At 47.8% G+C, this 17380-nt stretch overlaps 1 protein-coding gene across 2 annotated transcripts in view; it reads left to right on the forward strand.

Moving 5' to 3' along the window:
- KCTD16 (potassium channel tetramerization domain containing 16) overlaps nucleotides 1-17380 on the forward strand; it is a 49370-nt gene that overhangs the window by 6708 nt on the left and 25282 nt on the right. For both annotated transcript variants that reach the window (XM_090150605.1, XM_090150606.1), the window contains one exon: nucleotides 1001-2147. In XM_090150605.1, coding sequence (XP_090006731.1) covers nucleotides 1316-2147 — 832 coding nt within the window. In that variant the 5' untranslated portion in view covers nucleotides 1001-1315. The remainder of the gene's footprint in view (nucleotides 1-1000; nucleotides 2148-17380) is intronic.

A 17380-nucleotide genomic window follows, 5' to 3' on the forward strand; every position in this document is an offset into this window, starting at 1 on the left:
CGCGGACGGCACGTGTCGGCGGCGGGCAGGGGCCGGGAGCTGCCGCCTGGAGAGGAGCGGAGCGGGAGGAACTTTACCTGAACTCGGGCTCGGAGGGCTGCGGCGGCGGCGCCCCGGGGGCGGCCAACTCGCTCGGCGGAGCGCGGCCCGGCGCTGTCCGCGGTGCTGGCGCCGCCCGGGCTTCTGGCGCCGTCTCCGGTCCCGGCTCCTTTAGGATGATGCAATCGGCATCGCCCTCCGCGCTCCCGTCCCCGCGCCGCTGAGCGGAGCGGATCCGAGCAGAGCGGCGCGGTGGGGCGCGGGAGCGGCGGGCGGACGTGGGGAGCCGCGTTCCGCGCTGCCCGGGCGGCTGCGGGAGTCGCTGGAGCGTCTCAGCCCTTAGCGCGGGCTGCGGGGTTTCTGCAAGTCATCTGAGGCAGCGTCCCCCGCAGCGCGTTCCCCGCTCTCAAGGAACCCGATCGGATTTATTTGGGATTTTCGTGCTTTTTTTCCCCTTCTGCCCCTCTGTGCTGTGTGTATTGTTTTCTCATCACCTGCCACGGTTAACTTTTTTCGCGACTCGGTTTAACTCTCGAGATCTACATGAATGTTGTTAAGAGCACTTTTCTTGCCTTTGCTGTCCCTTGCTGGGATCGGATATGATACTATCTGGACTCTATGTGCCTGTATGTGTGTTCTGAGTGTCTTGAAATTTTGCTTTCCTTTACAAGAGCTATGCATTATTTGTAACCAAGGTAAGAGCTGGTGTTCTCACTGTCTCATCTGCATGTTTAAATTAGATGTTTGTTTGAAGATAAACTATGTGTATTCTTTAAACTGCAGGATCGCACCAAGTCGTTCCATTGATTAGCATTTCTGAAAAAGAAGGGGGAGAACTTGGAAAAATTAGACATATTTAGCAGGAAGGCTAACAGCTTCCTAGAATGAGTTGTTTTTCTCTATTGCAATTGCTGGCATGCTTCAGAGGTTAATTTGAATCTTATTTTGTTTTCCCTTTTAGAAGACCAGTGAATTACCGTAGGCTGGGCTTGACCTTGATTTTGATGGCTTTGTTGGAAGATCTAATGATATGATTGTGTTTCATGAAGGGATTTCTCTCCAGCCCCAATGGCTTAGGATATAAGACACTTCTATCACGCTATTACTTATGGACAATTCAAATATTTTTTTAGGCATACCTTTTGGGTTTTTTTTTTTTTCTTTCCTCGCTTCCCCTTCCCTCCCATTTCTCCTTAATACTGGGAGCCTTATTCTAGACTTTGATGTGACTGACCATCCTCCTGCTCCGTGCTGCTGTTTTCTTTTTTAAAGCACAATGGCACTAAGTGGCAACTGCAGGACTTACCTCCCTGCCCGGGAGCAGGGCTCTGGGCTGCAATCCTTCCCGGAGGTTGTGGAGCTAAATGTGGGTGGCCAGGTTTACTTCACTCGCCACTCCACCTTGGTTGGCACCCCTCACTCCTTGCTGTGGAAAATGTTCACCCCAAAAAGAGACACAGCCAATGATCTGGCCAAGGACTCCAAGGGAAGATTCTTCATTGACAGAGATGGTTTCCTTTTTCGCTATATTCTGGACTATCTCAGGGACAAGCAAGTTGTTCTGCCTGACCACTTCCCTGAAAAGGGAAGGCTCAAGAGGGAGGCTGAGTACTTCCAGCTCCCAGACTTGGTCAAACTCCTGACTCCTGATGACAGCAAGCAAAGCCCCGATGATTATTGCCACAGTGACTACGAAGAGGTCTCCCAAGGCAGTGACACGAGAATATGCCCCCCTGCATCTCTCCTACCATCAGATCGAAAGTGGGGATTCATTACCATTGGATACCGGGGGTCATGCACTATTGGCAGGGAGAGCCAAGCAGATGCCAAATTCAGGAGGGTCCCAAGGATTTTGGTTTGCGGAAGGATCGCTTTGGTCAAAGAGGTCTTTGGAGAAAGTTTGAATGAAAGCAGAGATCCAGACAGAGCTCCAGAAAGGTACACCTCCAGGTTTTATCTCAAGTTCAAGCATCTGGAGAGGGCTTTTGACATGTTATCTGAGTGTGGATTCCACATGGTGGCCTGCAACTCCTCTGTGACGGCGTCCTTTGTCAATCAGTACACTGATGACAAGGTCTGGTCCAGCTACACTGAATACGTCTTCTACCGTAAGTACGAGGCATTTCTGAGGGAAACGTAACTGCCTGTTTGAAACCTGTCTCTTCTGCTGACTGTGCAGTTTGCAAAGCACGAGAAGTGCAGATTTCTTTGTATCTGCTGCAGATTGGAGCTTTATTTTGATGTGAGGTGATATGCTTCAGTTTAAGCTTTCAAACTATAAGGCCAGGCTGAACTCTGTGGCTTGGTCTTGGCTAGGTGGCAGCACAGACTGCCAAAAGCACCCCATCCCTGTGCCTGAAGGATGCTGCTGTCTCTGGCTGTGTAAATCAGCCATCTGACAGCCTTGCACACTTCCTGAGAGCAAGCAGGATGCAATGTAAGCCATGCAAACGCGCTGCAGATTTATTTACAGAAAGCCTTCAAATTGGATTGAATTTACAAAGGTAATAGCTGCTTGATAATAGTCAAGCATAGCCAGCAAACCATCTGTCAACGCTCCTGACACACTTACATGCAGGGAAGGGAAAACAAAATCCTGTCCCCCTGGCTGCTTTTCAACAGGGAGCCTTCTCAGATCCAACTGATGTTCTCTGAAATGAGGGCTTGGAGCAGAGAGAGGCGAGCTGCTCTGCCCTGTTATGCAACATGCCTATGAAAAACAGTCCTCATAATGAGAAGTATCTGCCCTGCTTACTGCAATCACATCGGATCACATACTGTTGTGGTAATTTTAGCTGATCGTTCTAGCAGGCTCATTAACTTTCTAAGTTGATATTCAGGTAGAGGCACTGTTACCAATGGAAACATGAGGATGATTTTGATTCTATATTCCTATATCAGAAAATCATTCCTCAGCTGCTATGCATAAATGTGCAAGAAGTTCATGAGGATGTTCTTCTCCATTTTCATCTCAAGAGGGTGAAGAATGGAACATTTCACTGGTCATTTGTACAAATGGGCTTTAGCTAGCTGCTGCTTTGGGCAAAAGCATTTAAAGAGGGACAAAAATTACTTAGCCTGCAGACCTACTGCGCTGTGTGCAACACTTACATTTGGCAGGCTTGGTAATGTGGAGAGCTGACAAAAGTTTTAGATGAAAGATGATGTATCAGGAATTGAATTGCTTGTGTGTAATACTGGATTCAGTGCCATCTCCTCGTGTCTCAGCTCAACAGGCAGCCCTAATCTGCTTATGTAATGATGCTTAAGTTAGCATCCTGAGAAGCCATATGTATTTTTGACATGCATAGATTTACTTAAAATTAGTTTTCTAGATGGATTTCTCATCAGAAGGTCCAAAGGTCTTGGATCTGCTTATATGCTAACAGGGATGGATGACTGTGGTCCTTTTCAACCCAGGCCATTGTATGTTTGAAGATCGGTGCCTTGTGCAAGATAGAGAAGAATAATTCATGTAGATATATGAATTAGAATTAATTTTTTAAATATAAAATCAGAAAAGTTTTTAATAGGCCCAGTGTTTTGCTAATTGAAAAGAGGATGAAAGTAGGTTTGACACCAGTTAGGAAACATGGACTAATAACTTCCATATTACTCATATTGTTGCCTTCAAGGGTTGCTCATTGCTTCCACATCATTATGGTTAAGGTACCAAGATAAAAAGAACATCACAAATTTTGGACAGTAAAACTTCAACAAGCTTCACAAAATCTTCTCTCACTAAGGCAGAGAACTCCAAATCCAATAAAGGTGCTGTTAGAATGGGAAAGTTTAACATGCTGGAAGGGCGATGTGGGAAAGTAACAGCAAAGAGGCCCGTGCAGATAGGATGATACTTCAAAGAAAAGTAGAGGTTCTCACATGTCTCTGGAGATCTAGGCTTGCAGGAGAGACTCCACCAAACAGGGATCTCCAGAAAGAGATCCTTCCCCAGTGGCAGCCCTTAAATGGGGTCCAGGAGAGGTGCAGCCAGGCTGCAGTCCTTCCAATCACAGCTGAATTGCCTTCACCTGTGTTCCCAGGGCTGACCGGGTCCTTTCCCCAGGTGCTCCATCACTGGTCCAGGCTGGGACTCAACAGTTCCCATACAAGTTCCTGGAAAGGTTTATCCAGTTCAATAAGTTTTGTATTTGGCTCATGCCAATTTTGTGGATTTTTGATACTGACGCTTTTTCAAAGATGGGTTTTTCGAAGGATCCTTCCCTAGGCAAAGCAAGGACTGTGATTCTTTTGCATCTTGACCCAGATGTCTCTGTTACTCTTCATGGTGGTTGCTGCTCGCTCTGACAGAGCTGCTGCTGGGCTGCAGGGCTCACCAGCAGTGTGCGTGGGGCTGGGCTGCAGCAGAAGGGCAGCACAGTGCCTCCAGCATTCACCTGTGGCAGCAGAAGTCCCTTTCCAAATCTTCCAGAGCCATATCTTTTTAAACTTTGAGGTCCAATAAAATTGACATCTGGCTTTTTAGTGGAACATTACAACTTCTCTGCAGCTGTTTAGTCATAATTATTTAATTAGAAGCTGCCAACTGTGTCTGTATAAGGATGAATTCATCAAGCTGTTGTGATCAGGTTAATGGTCCTAAGCATGGGAGGTGCCTAATACAACTGGATAGACAGGTACAAAGGTGGTTTCTGCAGAGCAGCTTATGTGAAATGTGCAATTGAGGGAGTCCAGAGCTGGGGAAGGATGACTGTTTCCATAGGAGAAAGAATAGAAAGGGGCAACAGTGTTCTGATGCACCAAATACATTGTGTGCTCCAAATACTCCTCAGGAAGCAAATTTCTATGGTTGGCTTGAAGATAAAGACCATTCTTCATGTACAAATCTTTCTGAAAGCAAAGCAGATGGACCAGTGAGGATGTAAATCGTGCAGCTATTCACGTGGGCACAGTGTGTGCTATTAACCAAATTGGACAATTAATATTGTACGACATTTTCTCCACTTGTTCAAGTTCAGACACTCCTACAGCTAATGGGAGATTCATGTTCTCCATGGAGGAGATTTGCCCGAAATGCAGGGCATGCAGGGAGCATCCAGAACTGCAAACCTGCAGCTGTTTTGCTGAGTGGGTGGTGAGATGGGCTGCAAAGCCTGCACACAGGATGACAGTGCAATCCTGGGAGTGCAGCTGGGCATCACTCCAGTTTCAAATAGGCCGAGGCAAAGGAGGAATTGGAGACAGGCAGTGCGGGTCCATTAGGCCCATCATTAAGCAGTTCTTTGAAATGTGGTAGCTTTGCAGTGGGTAGGCAGGAGCCACAGCCTGTGCATCTGCTCGCAGGTGGAGTTCTGTGCACGCATTTTCTTTCCCTCCAGATTCTTTTATGTCAGGGAATTTTTAAAAAATTAACAGCTAAGGTTGGGTTTCTCAGCTGAACATTGTTATGTTTTTCTCTACTGTTATTTCAGTGATCTTGAAGTAAAGCCCCATCTCCAAACATTCCTTTTTGATGAGGATTATTGCCTGTGCTGGGATTTACATTTTAAAATGTTTTCAACCTTTACAATGGAATGAATCAAAATTGCTCACTGGCACGAGTGGTGAATGCTGGGGAGTGGTGGTGTTAAAGCATATGGGCTGGCTCAGCCAGGTCCTATCCCTGACAGCGGCAGAGGCAGGCTCTTTCTCACCTCCTCCCATAACCTACACAGCAGCCCTTTTTGCTTGGATCCCAGCACAAAGCATTGCCAGGACTGCTGGTGACAGTCCTGCACAGCACACTGTGAGTGCCAGAGTGCAAAACAACAGGTTGGGAGTGGAGGAGGCTTTGGCTTCAGGCAGCAGGTCAGCATCACAGCTGGATGCAGTGCATCGTGGCAGTGGAATGGGAGGGAGAAACTGCAGCACAGCCCCACCGTGTTTTGCTGTTTGCCCCCAGAATCCTGATGTCACATCCCTTCCTTCTCTCTGCGTTTCTCCCCATTACGGCAGGCTCTCAGAGCAGCTCATGATACAGAGGGGAGACTTTGATGCCAGCATGTCACGCCAGCCCCTGCCCCTGCTCCCAGCGGCTGCGGGGTGCACCATGAGGAGCCGGTTGCCCTCTGCTCAGCTGGAGCAATGAAGGAAGCGAGAGGAGAGCTGCGAGGCAAAAGGGAGCAAATATAGAAGTACAGATGGAGAAAAGAGATAGAAAATTCACACTCAATCTGGAGGGGAAAGAACTAGGGAAAAGATGGAGGTACTGACAGCTATACCAGGGCGTGGGGAGGGAGGATTTGTTAGGAGCGTCAAGCCGTCAGTTTATCACAAATGTTTCTCTGCAACAAGCAGGTGGAGACGGGTTGAGAAAACCTCCTTCAAGTTCACTACAGAAAAAAATGCAGAGATTTAGACAGATGGCTGTCCCTACCCTTCCTGAGGCCATTTTCCAAGTCTGAGCAAGTGTGAAAAAAAACGAACAACTGGCCTGGTTTCTTACGCCTTGCCTCGTGCTGGCCACTTCTCATCTTTCAGAGCAGCTCAAGCACCTGCAAATGATGCAAGGGAACTGTGAGGTATTCCTGGCAGTGGAGCTCTGAAAGGAAAAAATGACTTGACAAGGCTCTTGCTCCTGAAGGTCGTGCACTGCCTCCAGCACAGGGTGCATTTTGCCCTTCTCACCTTTCTCTTTCAAGAAGATGCTGGTGGTGCATGGTTGTCATTTGCATTCTAGGAGGCTGAGATATTTCTGAAGTAGGTTTTGGATTTTGCTGGGGTGGGGTGGGGCTGGGCAGGAGGAAAGGTGAATGCCAGAACGTCCGCAGCCCGCCCTGTAGTACATGTGAACAGAGCTGAGAGATCGCTGATGTACGTGTGGCTGACTCATAAATGAACTGCGTGGTAGAAACTTGACTAACAAGACTGAATCCTCTTGTACAGGGACACCCACAGCTCTGCTGTCAAATGGTTAGATGTGGAACATGAGTATCGCCTATTTTCCTACATCTTTAAACTGATACCATTTTATGTTCTAGTAATTTGTTCTGTTTTTAAACTGGTAAAGAAGAAAATGACCCAAAAGATAACAGAATAGAATCTAATCCAATGAATTATGCACTCTTCCTTTCCTCTGGACAAGAGTTGTTGGTTTCCAGGTAATTATTGACATCATCAGTGAATCTGGTCCACCTTGCTGGGCAAACTCCCTGAATTCTCACATGGACGCTCGTCTGCACATGGCGGGGGTGCAGAGCAGTGTGCTGCGCTTGTTAGAGTGTTTGTGGGTGTACAAGAACCTTGCTGTCAGCTTTTTTGGTCACATTTGAGTGTTGGTTGATGCTTTCCCACTTTGTCATGGACTGCATAGGTTGTCAGTCTGATTAGAATTATTCCATAGATGAAAAATGCTATTGGAAACCAATAACAGCAAATCTGATTCTTAGATTAGTCTGAGAATCTTCAGCTCAGTGGATAACTGAAGCACAGTGAAAAACTGAAGCTCAGTAAAAAAGATTGGTTGGGTATAGAGCTCTGAGTTCATTCTAGTGATGTACAGTAGTGATGTTCAGGAAGCAGCAAGGATGGCTTTGGGTACTGCTCTGTGTCCCTCCCCAGTGCTCATGGCATGGCTGGCTGTTTCCCATCCCTTTGGTATGATTTTCATTGATGTTTGTTATAGATGTTTGGCATGGATATATAGATCTGTTTCCTTGCTGCTCCAAGGAACATCTCAGTGGTGCACATCTTCCTCCGCTGCAATCCCTGCTTGGCAGCCTGGCAGATTTCCTGCCCAGAACACTGCTCCATCTGTCCCACAGTCCCGCAGGCCTCTGCACACAGTGGACTGCTGAGGTCATGCGAGGAAACCAGTGCCATGGCTGAGGCTTTGGCCTGGTTAAGTTGCTTGATGTTTGTGGTTTTCCTGTCTTTTCAAACTATCTGGAGGGCTGTGCAGGCTCAGTGCTGTACAAGTAGGGGAGAAAATGAGGATATTTGCAGCGGGTTGGATGGTCCCAGCAACCTGCCCTGCTGCAGCGGGCAGGGGCACCTGGAGGCTGAGCCCTGTAAGGTCTGTCCTGTGCTGCTCCGCAGGCAGAGAAGGGCTGCAGCACACAGAGAGGGAACCCAGTGGAGCGGCCATGAGGACAGCTGGCCCTGCGCTGTGCCCTGCAGCTGGGCAGCTCGAGCTGGGTGCTAAGAGTGGTATACAATCCCACTGAACCATTCCTCTAGGTGGCTGATCAGAGGGTTTTACTGTAATAAATGGAGGTGTGTGTCTGTATGTTCCGCCTGATGCTGCTGGTCTGGGGCCGTAGGGGCAGGGAGCACTGCCCACCGTGGCTCGGGGGACAGCATGGCAAATGGGTGCCTGGAGCTGCAGAGCTGGAGGGGAAAACGTCACAGCTGAGAGTGCAGGGTTCTCCCAGCAGCCACTCTGCAGCCTTACTGTGCCTGATGGGTTCAAATCTTAAAACTTGCTGTTACTTAGGGAAAACAAAATCAGAAAGAGCAAGCAGTGTAAATATGAAAACATAACACAGATATTGCCATTCAGTGAATATCAGCAACATATTGTATATACAGACAAACACTTCCTTGCAGCAGGTTGGTTTTTTGGTTTTCTTTTCAAGTCATCCTGGATTTGTTTAAATTTGTAACCACAACATTTTCTCAGTTTCTTCTCCTTTTTTTTTTCAGCTTTTCAAGTTCAAGGCTTACATACAGTAAATATAGAGACAAGAAGCAAAATCTAAATTACATCTTTGAAAAGAGTAAGAGTAATCTCTTATGAATCTTACTCAAAATGATATTTTTTTTTAAAGGAAGAAAATAGACCTAGAGGAGTTAGACTTGGTGGAACTGCTTCAGTTGCTTCTGGGGTGTAATGGTGACTGAGTCGGTTGAGTGATTTTGCCCAGCTGTTTTCAGAAGGCATGCTCAAGCTAATATCGGAATAAAATACAACACTTGTGCCATTATCATACAAGCTGATGTTAAACCAATTGCTTCAATTCACACGTTTCAGACGTGCTGCGTTAGGGTGAGTCTTCAGGAGTAATGGATGCCGAGCTTTAACCTGGTGGTGTAATCGAGCTGATTATTTGGTGAGGTGAGGAGTGCTGAACACCTGCAATGCTTTGCAAGTCCATACTGATTCAAATCTGATGACTCAAATGTTGTATCCGAGATTGGTACAAAAGATACCATCTCATTTTACCGGTCCAGTGTAGGAGACTGGATTTATTTCAGAGCTAATAGCCCTCACTGAGGCCTTTGCAAGAACTTTGAACTTCTCTTTTGGAGTCAGAGGCCCTTGGTTTTATCTCTGCTGGTAGGAGCTGGATGGATAAAGTCGGGGATAACGACAGCACAGTACCACGTAGGCTGTTTTCTAAATTAGTTTCTTGTATTAGTTTTCTAATGATACGTCTTTTGAAGTGAGAAGCCTGGGGCTGTGATGATACTTCTTACATTTCAATAGCTGGTTATGAATGTTGTTGAAATACCCATAAATACAAATTGTTTGATTGGAACATGTTCCTGTTGACCACTTTGTATTGACTGCCTGTCGTGTAAAATACCCTTCTGCCCTTACATGAGTGCTGGTGTGAGCACTGTGCAGCTCTAAGAACTGCATGGGCTTTGGAAGCTGGTTCGTAAATTACTGCTGCTAAGAAATTGTTAGCACTTCTTCTGAGTCTACTAACAAAGTGATCAGCAATTTGTAGGAGCTCATTGATTAGCTGCTAAGGCAGCTAAAATATTCCCTTACCCAAAATAGAGTGGAGAAATCGGTGTCTGTCTTGCTTTGTAAATCCACCTGGAAACATGGTGAGCACCAACTGCTGCCGTGCTCGGTCACTGGGGGTGGCTCAGTCTGGCATCTTGCTGGCCTGGGGAGAACTGGGACAAATCCAACAGCCCCAGATGTTTAATTTCATGATCACATGATAATGAGTTGGAGCTTTGGGTTGTGTTTGTAGAATGGGATCACTCGGGAGGAGAGCAGCAGGGCAGGCACAGTGCCTGGCGGAGCACAGCCAGCTGTGGGTGCAGGGCGGCAGTGCTCTGCTCTGTGCAACCTTTGGCCAGGGCTGGGAGCCTGGCTTGGAGAAAAGTTCCTTCTCTTTTCGGAGGAGTCTTATTTTAAGAACTTCAGATTGCATTTCTATCAAAATGAATCAGAATATATTTTTGCACCAGAATTAAATCAGGCTGAAATAGAACCCAGAGGAACGTGCTGATTTTGACTGAATATTGCACTTTAAATATTCTGAAGGCCAAAAACTCAGAGCAAAACTTTACCGAGCAAAAACATGCCATCAGAGAGCCTGAAAATGTGTTTATTTGTGCTCCTACAAAGAGAATTTTACTGATCTTTTCTCGGCTCAGGGTTTGCACCATTGGTGTGGGGAAGTTCAGCATTTTGTTCCATATAGGAGCAGAAGGATTGCAGAGGCTGAGCACAAGCCTGGAAGGCGAAGGCAGCTTTTACAAATGCACTCTTAGCATACTCACGTGAAAATGTGGAAACGGGTCATCAGCTAAACTAAATGTAACACCTGGGTGGATAACTGGTGCTTTTGTATGAAGTTGGACAGTTCTAGCCCTGTGGAGACTCACAGATCTGCAGCAGGCTGTTCGTGGGGAGCGTCAGGCCCCGCTCTCACCTTCCTCCATCAGGCTTTGCACAGTGCTGCTCTGGCTGCTGTGCCCATATAGATTCCCTGCAATACACTGAGCTGTGCTCATGTTTGCTATCGGCAAACAGACCCAGGATCAAACTGAGCCTGGATGCAAACAGGAGCCATGGCTCCCACAGCACCCGTGTCTGCTGGCAGAGCTGGATGTTGTTCTTTCATTCATTTCTCTTCCAAACTGCACCCCGTGCTGCTGAGCTATTTCTTGGTTTGGGCTGGGGATGAGATGAGCTGAACTGATGCAGCGCTACAGATCTGCATCCTACAAAGAGATGAGGTTGTTGAAACCCAATCCAAGCTGACAGTTCAAACCCCCTGTGGGGCCTGAAACCAAATTCTGGATCTAAACATCATCTCCTTTGGGAAAAACTGCTGCATGAAAACATGGCAGTTCAAAAACAGAAAGATAACAAGAAAAGGAAATAAAAAGTCATCGGCTTTGCGGAGCGGCTGCTCCACTGTGTGCCACTCCGAGCTGCACTGGGCTGGGGGCACTTTGTGCCGCACGGGGCAGGGCGCAGGGCTGGAGGTGTCTGCAGAGAGAACTTTTGCTGAGGGCTTCAGCACAAACTGCACCTGCCTGAAGCGTGCCTGAACCCAGCGACAGATTGCTGTGTGTGTGCAGGCGGGAGCCTCCCCCAGGTGTGTGGGACGCTGCCTCCTCACCGCCGCCCGCTGATGGGCACGTGGGAAACCAGTCATTTTCTGGATGAAAGCTAAAAGCTACATGGCAGACAGTAAATAAATAATTGCAGGGAGCTATCGCACATAGATTTCTTTGAGGCACAGAACTTAATTAAATTTCATGCTCATGCTCACGTAGTTCCATTGATCAGGAAACAAACATGTGCTATGTCTTGGAGATTTACTCGCCCGGCAGTGTTCTGCCATCCTCCCCTCTCCTGTGCCAGTTTCATTCATTCTACATTCCAATGCCGAAGGAATGCGTTTCTGTTTTTCTTTCTTGAAGAAATTGATCCTAAGACATAAAGAACATGATATGTGCTTTGTAACTATACAGGATTGCTAAGCAAAAATCCCCCCAAAACAGAAGAAGGCTTGATGGGTACTACATTCATTTCCATTTTGCAATGGATTTTTTTCCCACTAGAACCAATAAAATTCATGTGAAAGCTTTCAACAGCCTCTCTAGTACTAATTAGTTAAAAGATGGCGTAGATCTCGCTGGGCTCATTTATCAAGGTAGGGTTTTTTTTAGACACTTCACAAAACTTATTTTGCCACCAAATTCAAACTCAACCTGAATTCCCAGTGCTGACCATTGGCCCTGCAATGGGATCTCAGCACTTGCTCCTTGCCCCAGCACAGTGCTTGAGGTGCTGCCTTCCCAGCAGCCCCACCGCACGCTGCAGTGAGCAGCCCTGGCGCAGCTCCGGCTGGCCAGAGCCATGCATGGTGGTGATGGACCTCTCCTTGGGGAGGGCTTTGTTGGAGTAGCAAGCTTTGGAGGATGACAGTGTGCTTCTGGCACTGAGAATGTGGGCATGCATCACAAAGAGCATGGCAACTGGGTGAAGGAGGGTCTTCTTCCCTCTGCTCTACCCTGGGAAGGGCACATCTGGAGCACATAGCACAGCGTGGGGCTCCCCAGCTGCAGGCAGATAGGGACTGCTGGAGAGAGCCCAGAGGAGGGTGCAGATGTGGGGGGCCTGGAGAACGTCCTGATGTGGACAGGTTGAGAGCCCCAGGTCTGCTCCCTTCCAGAAGATGTCCCTTCCAACCTCCAAGGTTCTGGGATTCTGTGACTCTTGGACATGCTGTGAGAATCCAGGGAATGTGTTCTCCATGCCCACCAGACCCAGACATCCCACCTGCACCTGCTGAAGGCCCTCCCACCAGCTCTGCACATTCCCCTTTGCTGGGCTACTGAGTTCTGCTCCCAGGGGCTGCTTTTAGCTCCCTGCCTCATGTAGGCATGGCAGGGAGCTGTGGGTGAGTGAGGAGACTGCCATCCTCGCTCACATAACTGTGATTTGGCATATTGGTACAGTATTAAAATTCCAGTTGAACAGATGGTGTCAGGATTTTAACTTATGCTTATGAGATGCAGATGGTCCACGTAGTGAACTTGTACACCAGCTATTTTTATTTTGAACAGGTTAAGAACAAATTACTTCTTGACTGTTATTATTGCTCTCCTCATCACTTCTTCTTTTGCTGTGTGTGCATGCACACGTGACCATGTTCTCAAAATCTCTTTTCCTCGTAAATTGAAAGCACCCTGCACTGCCCACAGCCCCTCTCTGTGTAGCTGCCTCCCCCCAGCTGCCCCTCACGTCCCCTCAGACACACACGGAGCAGAGCTGCAGGAAAGGGCAGCTCAGCACTCCACTGTACCGCACCGCACCGTGTTCCCAGCAGTGTTCTGCAGAACCACCCACGTGCGTTTCCCACACTGCTCTCTGGCTCATGTCTGATGCTCAGAGAAGGACTCATGCATGTGCCAGCCTTTGTCCTGCCAGGGCCCGTGGTTCACTGTGGCTGCTCAGTGGAATCTGTTTGGTGCTGCTGTTGACTGTCCCTGCCCCACAATCCACTCACACGTGCCATTGTGCTTCCATCTGGCTCCACTAACACAGGATGGTAATAAGAAGCAGGGAAGAGACTCTGCTGCTCTGGGTCTTCTTGTTCCCCCGATATCTTCAGGTGATGTGGGCTCCAGAGCCACCTGACATCCTTTTTTCCCCATCTCCTTATCTTCTTTCCTTCTGGAGATCATCAGTATAGTGCTCCCATCCCTGGACTGAGAAGGCATTATTACCCAGCTCACTGCTAACCTGGGAGTGCATGAGCTCTGCCTGTGGTCAAGTGATGGGACAAGCAAAAATAAATCTTCATCTATTGCCTGTCCTTGATGCATTTCACATTTACATCCTGGCAATAACGGCTGAGAGGTTTCCACGAAAGATGATGAAAACATATGGCAGGAGGGCAAAGCCGACAGCTGCAGGTGGAAGCATGATCAGGTTCATTTATTCTTCCCTCATACCTGCTGTCATTACTCAGTGCATTGCATGCAAACAGCAAGCATCGCAGCGCCTGTCAGACCTGCAGCCTTCAGATGCTGCTCCCACCCCAAAAGGCTGCGGCTGGAGCAGGCAGTGATGCTCAGGGGGTGGTGAGGGCCTCCCCAGGACCCATCCCGTCCCACCCCATAGGGCAGCCATGATGCACTTGGGCTCTCAGGATCTCCTGGAGTGCAGAAATTGTAGCCTCCAACCTATTACTGATAATTAGTATTTTTCAAAGTTATCCTGGCCGGGATAATGCTGAGCAGCCCAGTGGTGCCAGGGTTGTTTTAACACCTGAAGAAGTGGCTGCCTGGCCCCGCTGGGTCAGAGAAGGCCACACGGAACTGCTCCTATTCTGCAGCTTTGTGAGACTCACGTCCTGGTGGGGGTGGGATGAATAATGAATATTTCATGAAAAGCCATTGCAAGACTGTATGTGAAGCAGCTGACATCACTGCACATGCACTGATGCTTCTTCACTGCACCAGTATGTTTTCCTGTGCTGTTTTTACCAGAATGGGGAGAACCAGTTGGACCACCACACATCCCCCAGCTGCCTGCCCTCCCCCCAGGTGCAGAAATATTATAGCTGTGTTGCTGCTTCTGAGGGAGGGGATGAAAGAGCTCTGTGCTGACGATGCCTTGCACCCACCGCCCCCCTGCACGTCTGGCCCAGCACAGAGCAGGTTCAGGCTCCCCTGTGCTCCCAGAGCTTCTCCTGCAGGGCAGAGCTGTATGGAGCAGCCTGGGAGAGCCAGCGACTGCAAAGCTGTGGCTTTGAATAGATTTGAAAGAAGCAAAATATGTGAAATATTAGCTGGAATGCATTTACTCAGCTGTGATGACAACTTCAGTTACATGCTGTAATTTTTGTTCGCAGCTTTACAGAGCCATGGCTATAGAACAGATTAAGTGTTGTTTAAAAAAATGATCAGAGGTTTTGTTTGCAATCATGCTGTAACTCTTCCCTAAATACGGGAAGCGTTCTAAATTGGTTTGTATTGATAATGGCATTGTAATGCCTTTTCTTGCTTGTACAGATCGTCGCTGTTATAATGTGCTTATTCCCAAGAGACAAAGTAACTGAGGAGAACAGATTAAGTTAAACCTTAAAGAATGTTTTCCTTGGGAAAAATCACATTTCTTTTAAAACTGCTTTGCCTAAGGTTACTGGTATCTGATGGTTTGCATTTCCCATTATGCATGTCAACTGTGCTCATTGCCAGAGCACGGCGATCAGCCTCTTGGCCATGAATCCTGCAGCTCTACGTTCACAGACACGTGACTTCAACCAGGATGGTGCAGGCAGGACAGGTGCATGCAGGGCAATGCAGGCAGGGCTGGTGCCTGAATCTTGCTCCCTTCCCCTCCATTCCCTCCTACCTCTTTCCCTCCCCTGATGGGTTCTGTGGATGCAGCTGTGCTACCCCCAGGGCTGTGAGGAGGCAGCCTGCAGGCTACAGACCTTTACAGACACCGCATTTCTAATCCAAAGCATTTTCCTTTACTCCTATTTGAAAATGCAAACTTGGAGACACTTGTGTACTCGTCAAAGAGCTCCTCCATAGTTCTGCCCGTCACCACAGCTCCATCACATCCTGTGCTGTGTGCAGTGACATGGCCACTTTGAAAAACCCACCTAGACATAGCTTGCCAGGAGCTGTTTGGCTGTACATGGTTCACAGCCACGCTGAGCAGCTCTGTGCACATCCACCTGCATACGGCTCACACAGAACCACTCCCCTCCATGGGACAGGGACATACCCACGTGTCCACAGGCAGTCACTTGTTCTTAAAAACACCCCCAATCCTCCAAACCCCCACGGCTGTGTCTCCAGACAGGTGGATGAGGATACACGTCAGCTGTCATGAAGCACTCAGACAAACGATGAGTTGGCAATGCCCATGCATAGGCAGTACTCTGTTTATGTTCTGTGCAATAAAGAATATGACAAATTCCTACAGAATCAAAGCTTTCTATGATCAAAAACTGCCTTAATTGCTCATTTTTATTGATGCTCTGATCTCTGGTGAACAAATAGTTGGCTGGAAAACAGAAGCCTGCTGCATTTAGAGTCACTGACAGCTTTCTTCCCTGGAAACAATGGGTGACCCCACAGAAAGCAAATAAATATTCTTACTTACCTACAGATTATGTGTTAGATCATTTAAACTCCAAAATATTTGGTTGCTTTTCACAAATTGTGCTGCCTCCTTATATTTATCCCCACCTTGCTGATGTAAGGCTTTTTAACTTCTGATTGCACTGTAAAGTATCTGCAGGTATGCAATGCTGCGGGCTGCAAGCTGGGAAAGCATGCTTGTTTGTAAGTGGTTACCAATGGGTGTGTGCACAGATCAGGAGCACTCCGCTTTTTAGCGCAACTCAAGTAGTGAGAACATTGCAGTGATGCTGGTCCTGAGCAATTCTGTTCACCCCTGAGCCCAAAGGAAGCAAAAGCAGCAGCAACAGAATGGGGTGGTGGCTGCAGTGAGCAGCCGGTGTGTGTGTGCATGTGTGTGTATGTGTGTGTTTGTGTGTGTGCGCACCCACATCCCCTGGGGAGGGTCACAGCTGTACAAGTCTGTGTGAAGTGATGCAAACTGATGGCAGTGCTGTCAGGCAGCACTGTGCCTTCTAAAAATAGCATCCTGCTTTCCTGAAGTCATTTATTTTTGATAAATGCCTCAGCCTTGCATTTGTTTGGCAGCAGTACGGTGTTCCTGCGTCCCGTGGGCATTGTTTCAGCTGCAGGTATCTCACAAGGGCTGCTTTGAATAGTGCAGCGGTCCTTAAGGTCCTCCACCTATTAGTCATATGAGTTCACTTTCAGCTATTTATTGAACACAGCTGCAGCTGCTGTGGTGGCTCAGTTTCTGTTTGTAGCTATGGTTTATGAGGTCTGAGCCACCTTTTGGAGTGGGGTTGGCGTTGGGGATGAATTGGAGCTGTGGTTGAACTCTGTGTTTCGTCAGTACTTTGAGTGTATGTGTGTTTTGGGGGGGTGATCTGCTTTCTGTGTTCTTATAACCTAGAAACACACTTAAGAAGAGCTAATTTGTACTATGTGATGGGCTTCAAGTTCTCCCACCTGTTGCTAGTTATGAGCCTGATTTCTCCTATTGAATGCAGCAGCTATTACCATAGCAGCAATAGAAACTTAACTTTTTGCTGACATAATCTGTAGCCACATACAAGGTGTTCATAAAAAAAATCCAAGTCAAAAAAGCTACTGCCAGTATAAGGAAAAACTTGTTTCCACCTCAGGGGCTCTCTCCTACATAAGAACACGTAGGAGATCAACCTGATAGGCAGAAGTGCAGAGTCTTCCCCTGATTTCTGAAGCCATGCTGCTTGCAGTGATCAATGTGATGAAATGGCCGTGAAGTCTTGTGCTGCTCCCCAGCCCCCAGGCAGCCGTGGGTCCCTTTGGGGCTGCCTCAGGGAAGGTTTTTGGGAGGTCCCACAGAGGTGCTGGGGCTTCCTGAGGGTCAGACTGTGCATGAGGAGCGGGGCTGTAATAACTGAACAGATCAGTGTGATGGGAAAAGGTGTTACACCAGAGCTGTAATGATGGAAGGATCAGCATGATAGAAAGGCACTATAAGGGAGGATTGCTTACCCGTATCAGAAGACTCCTGGCTCACAGAGAAAAGTTCCAC

The sequence above is a fragment of the Phasianus colchicus genome, chromosome 15 (assembly GCF_987193195.1).
Source record: "Phasianus colchicus chromosome 15, bPhaCol1.hap1.1, whole genome shotgun sequence".
In the NCBI taxonomy this organism is placed as follows: Eukaryota; Metazoa; Chordata; class Aves; order Galliformes; family Phasianidae; genus Phasianus; species Phasianus colchicus.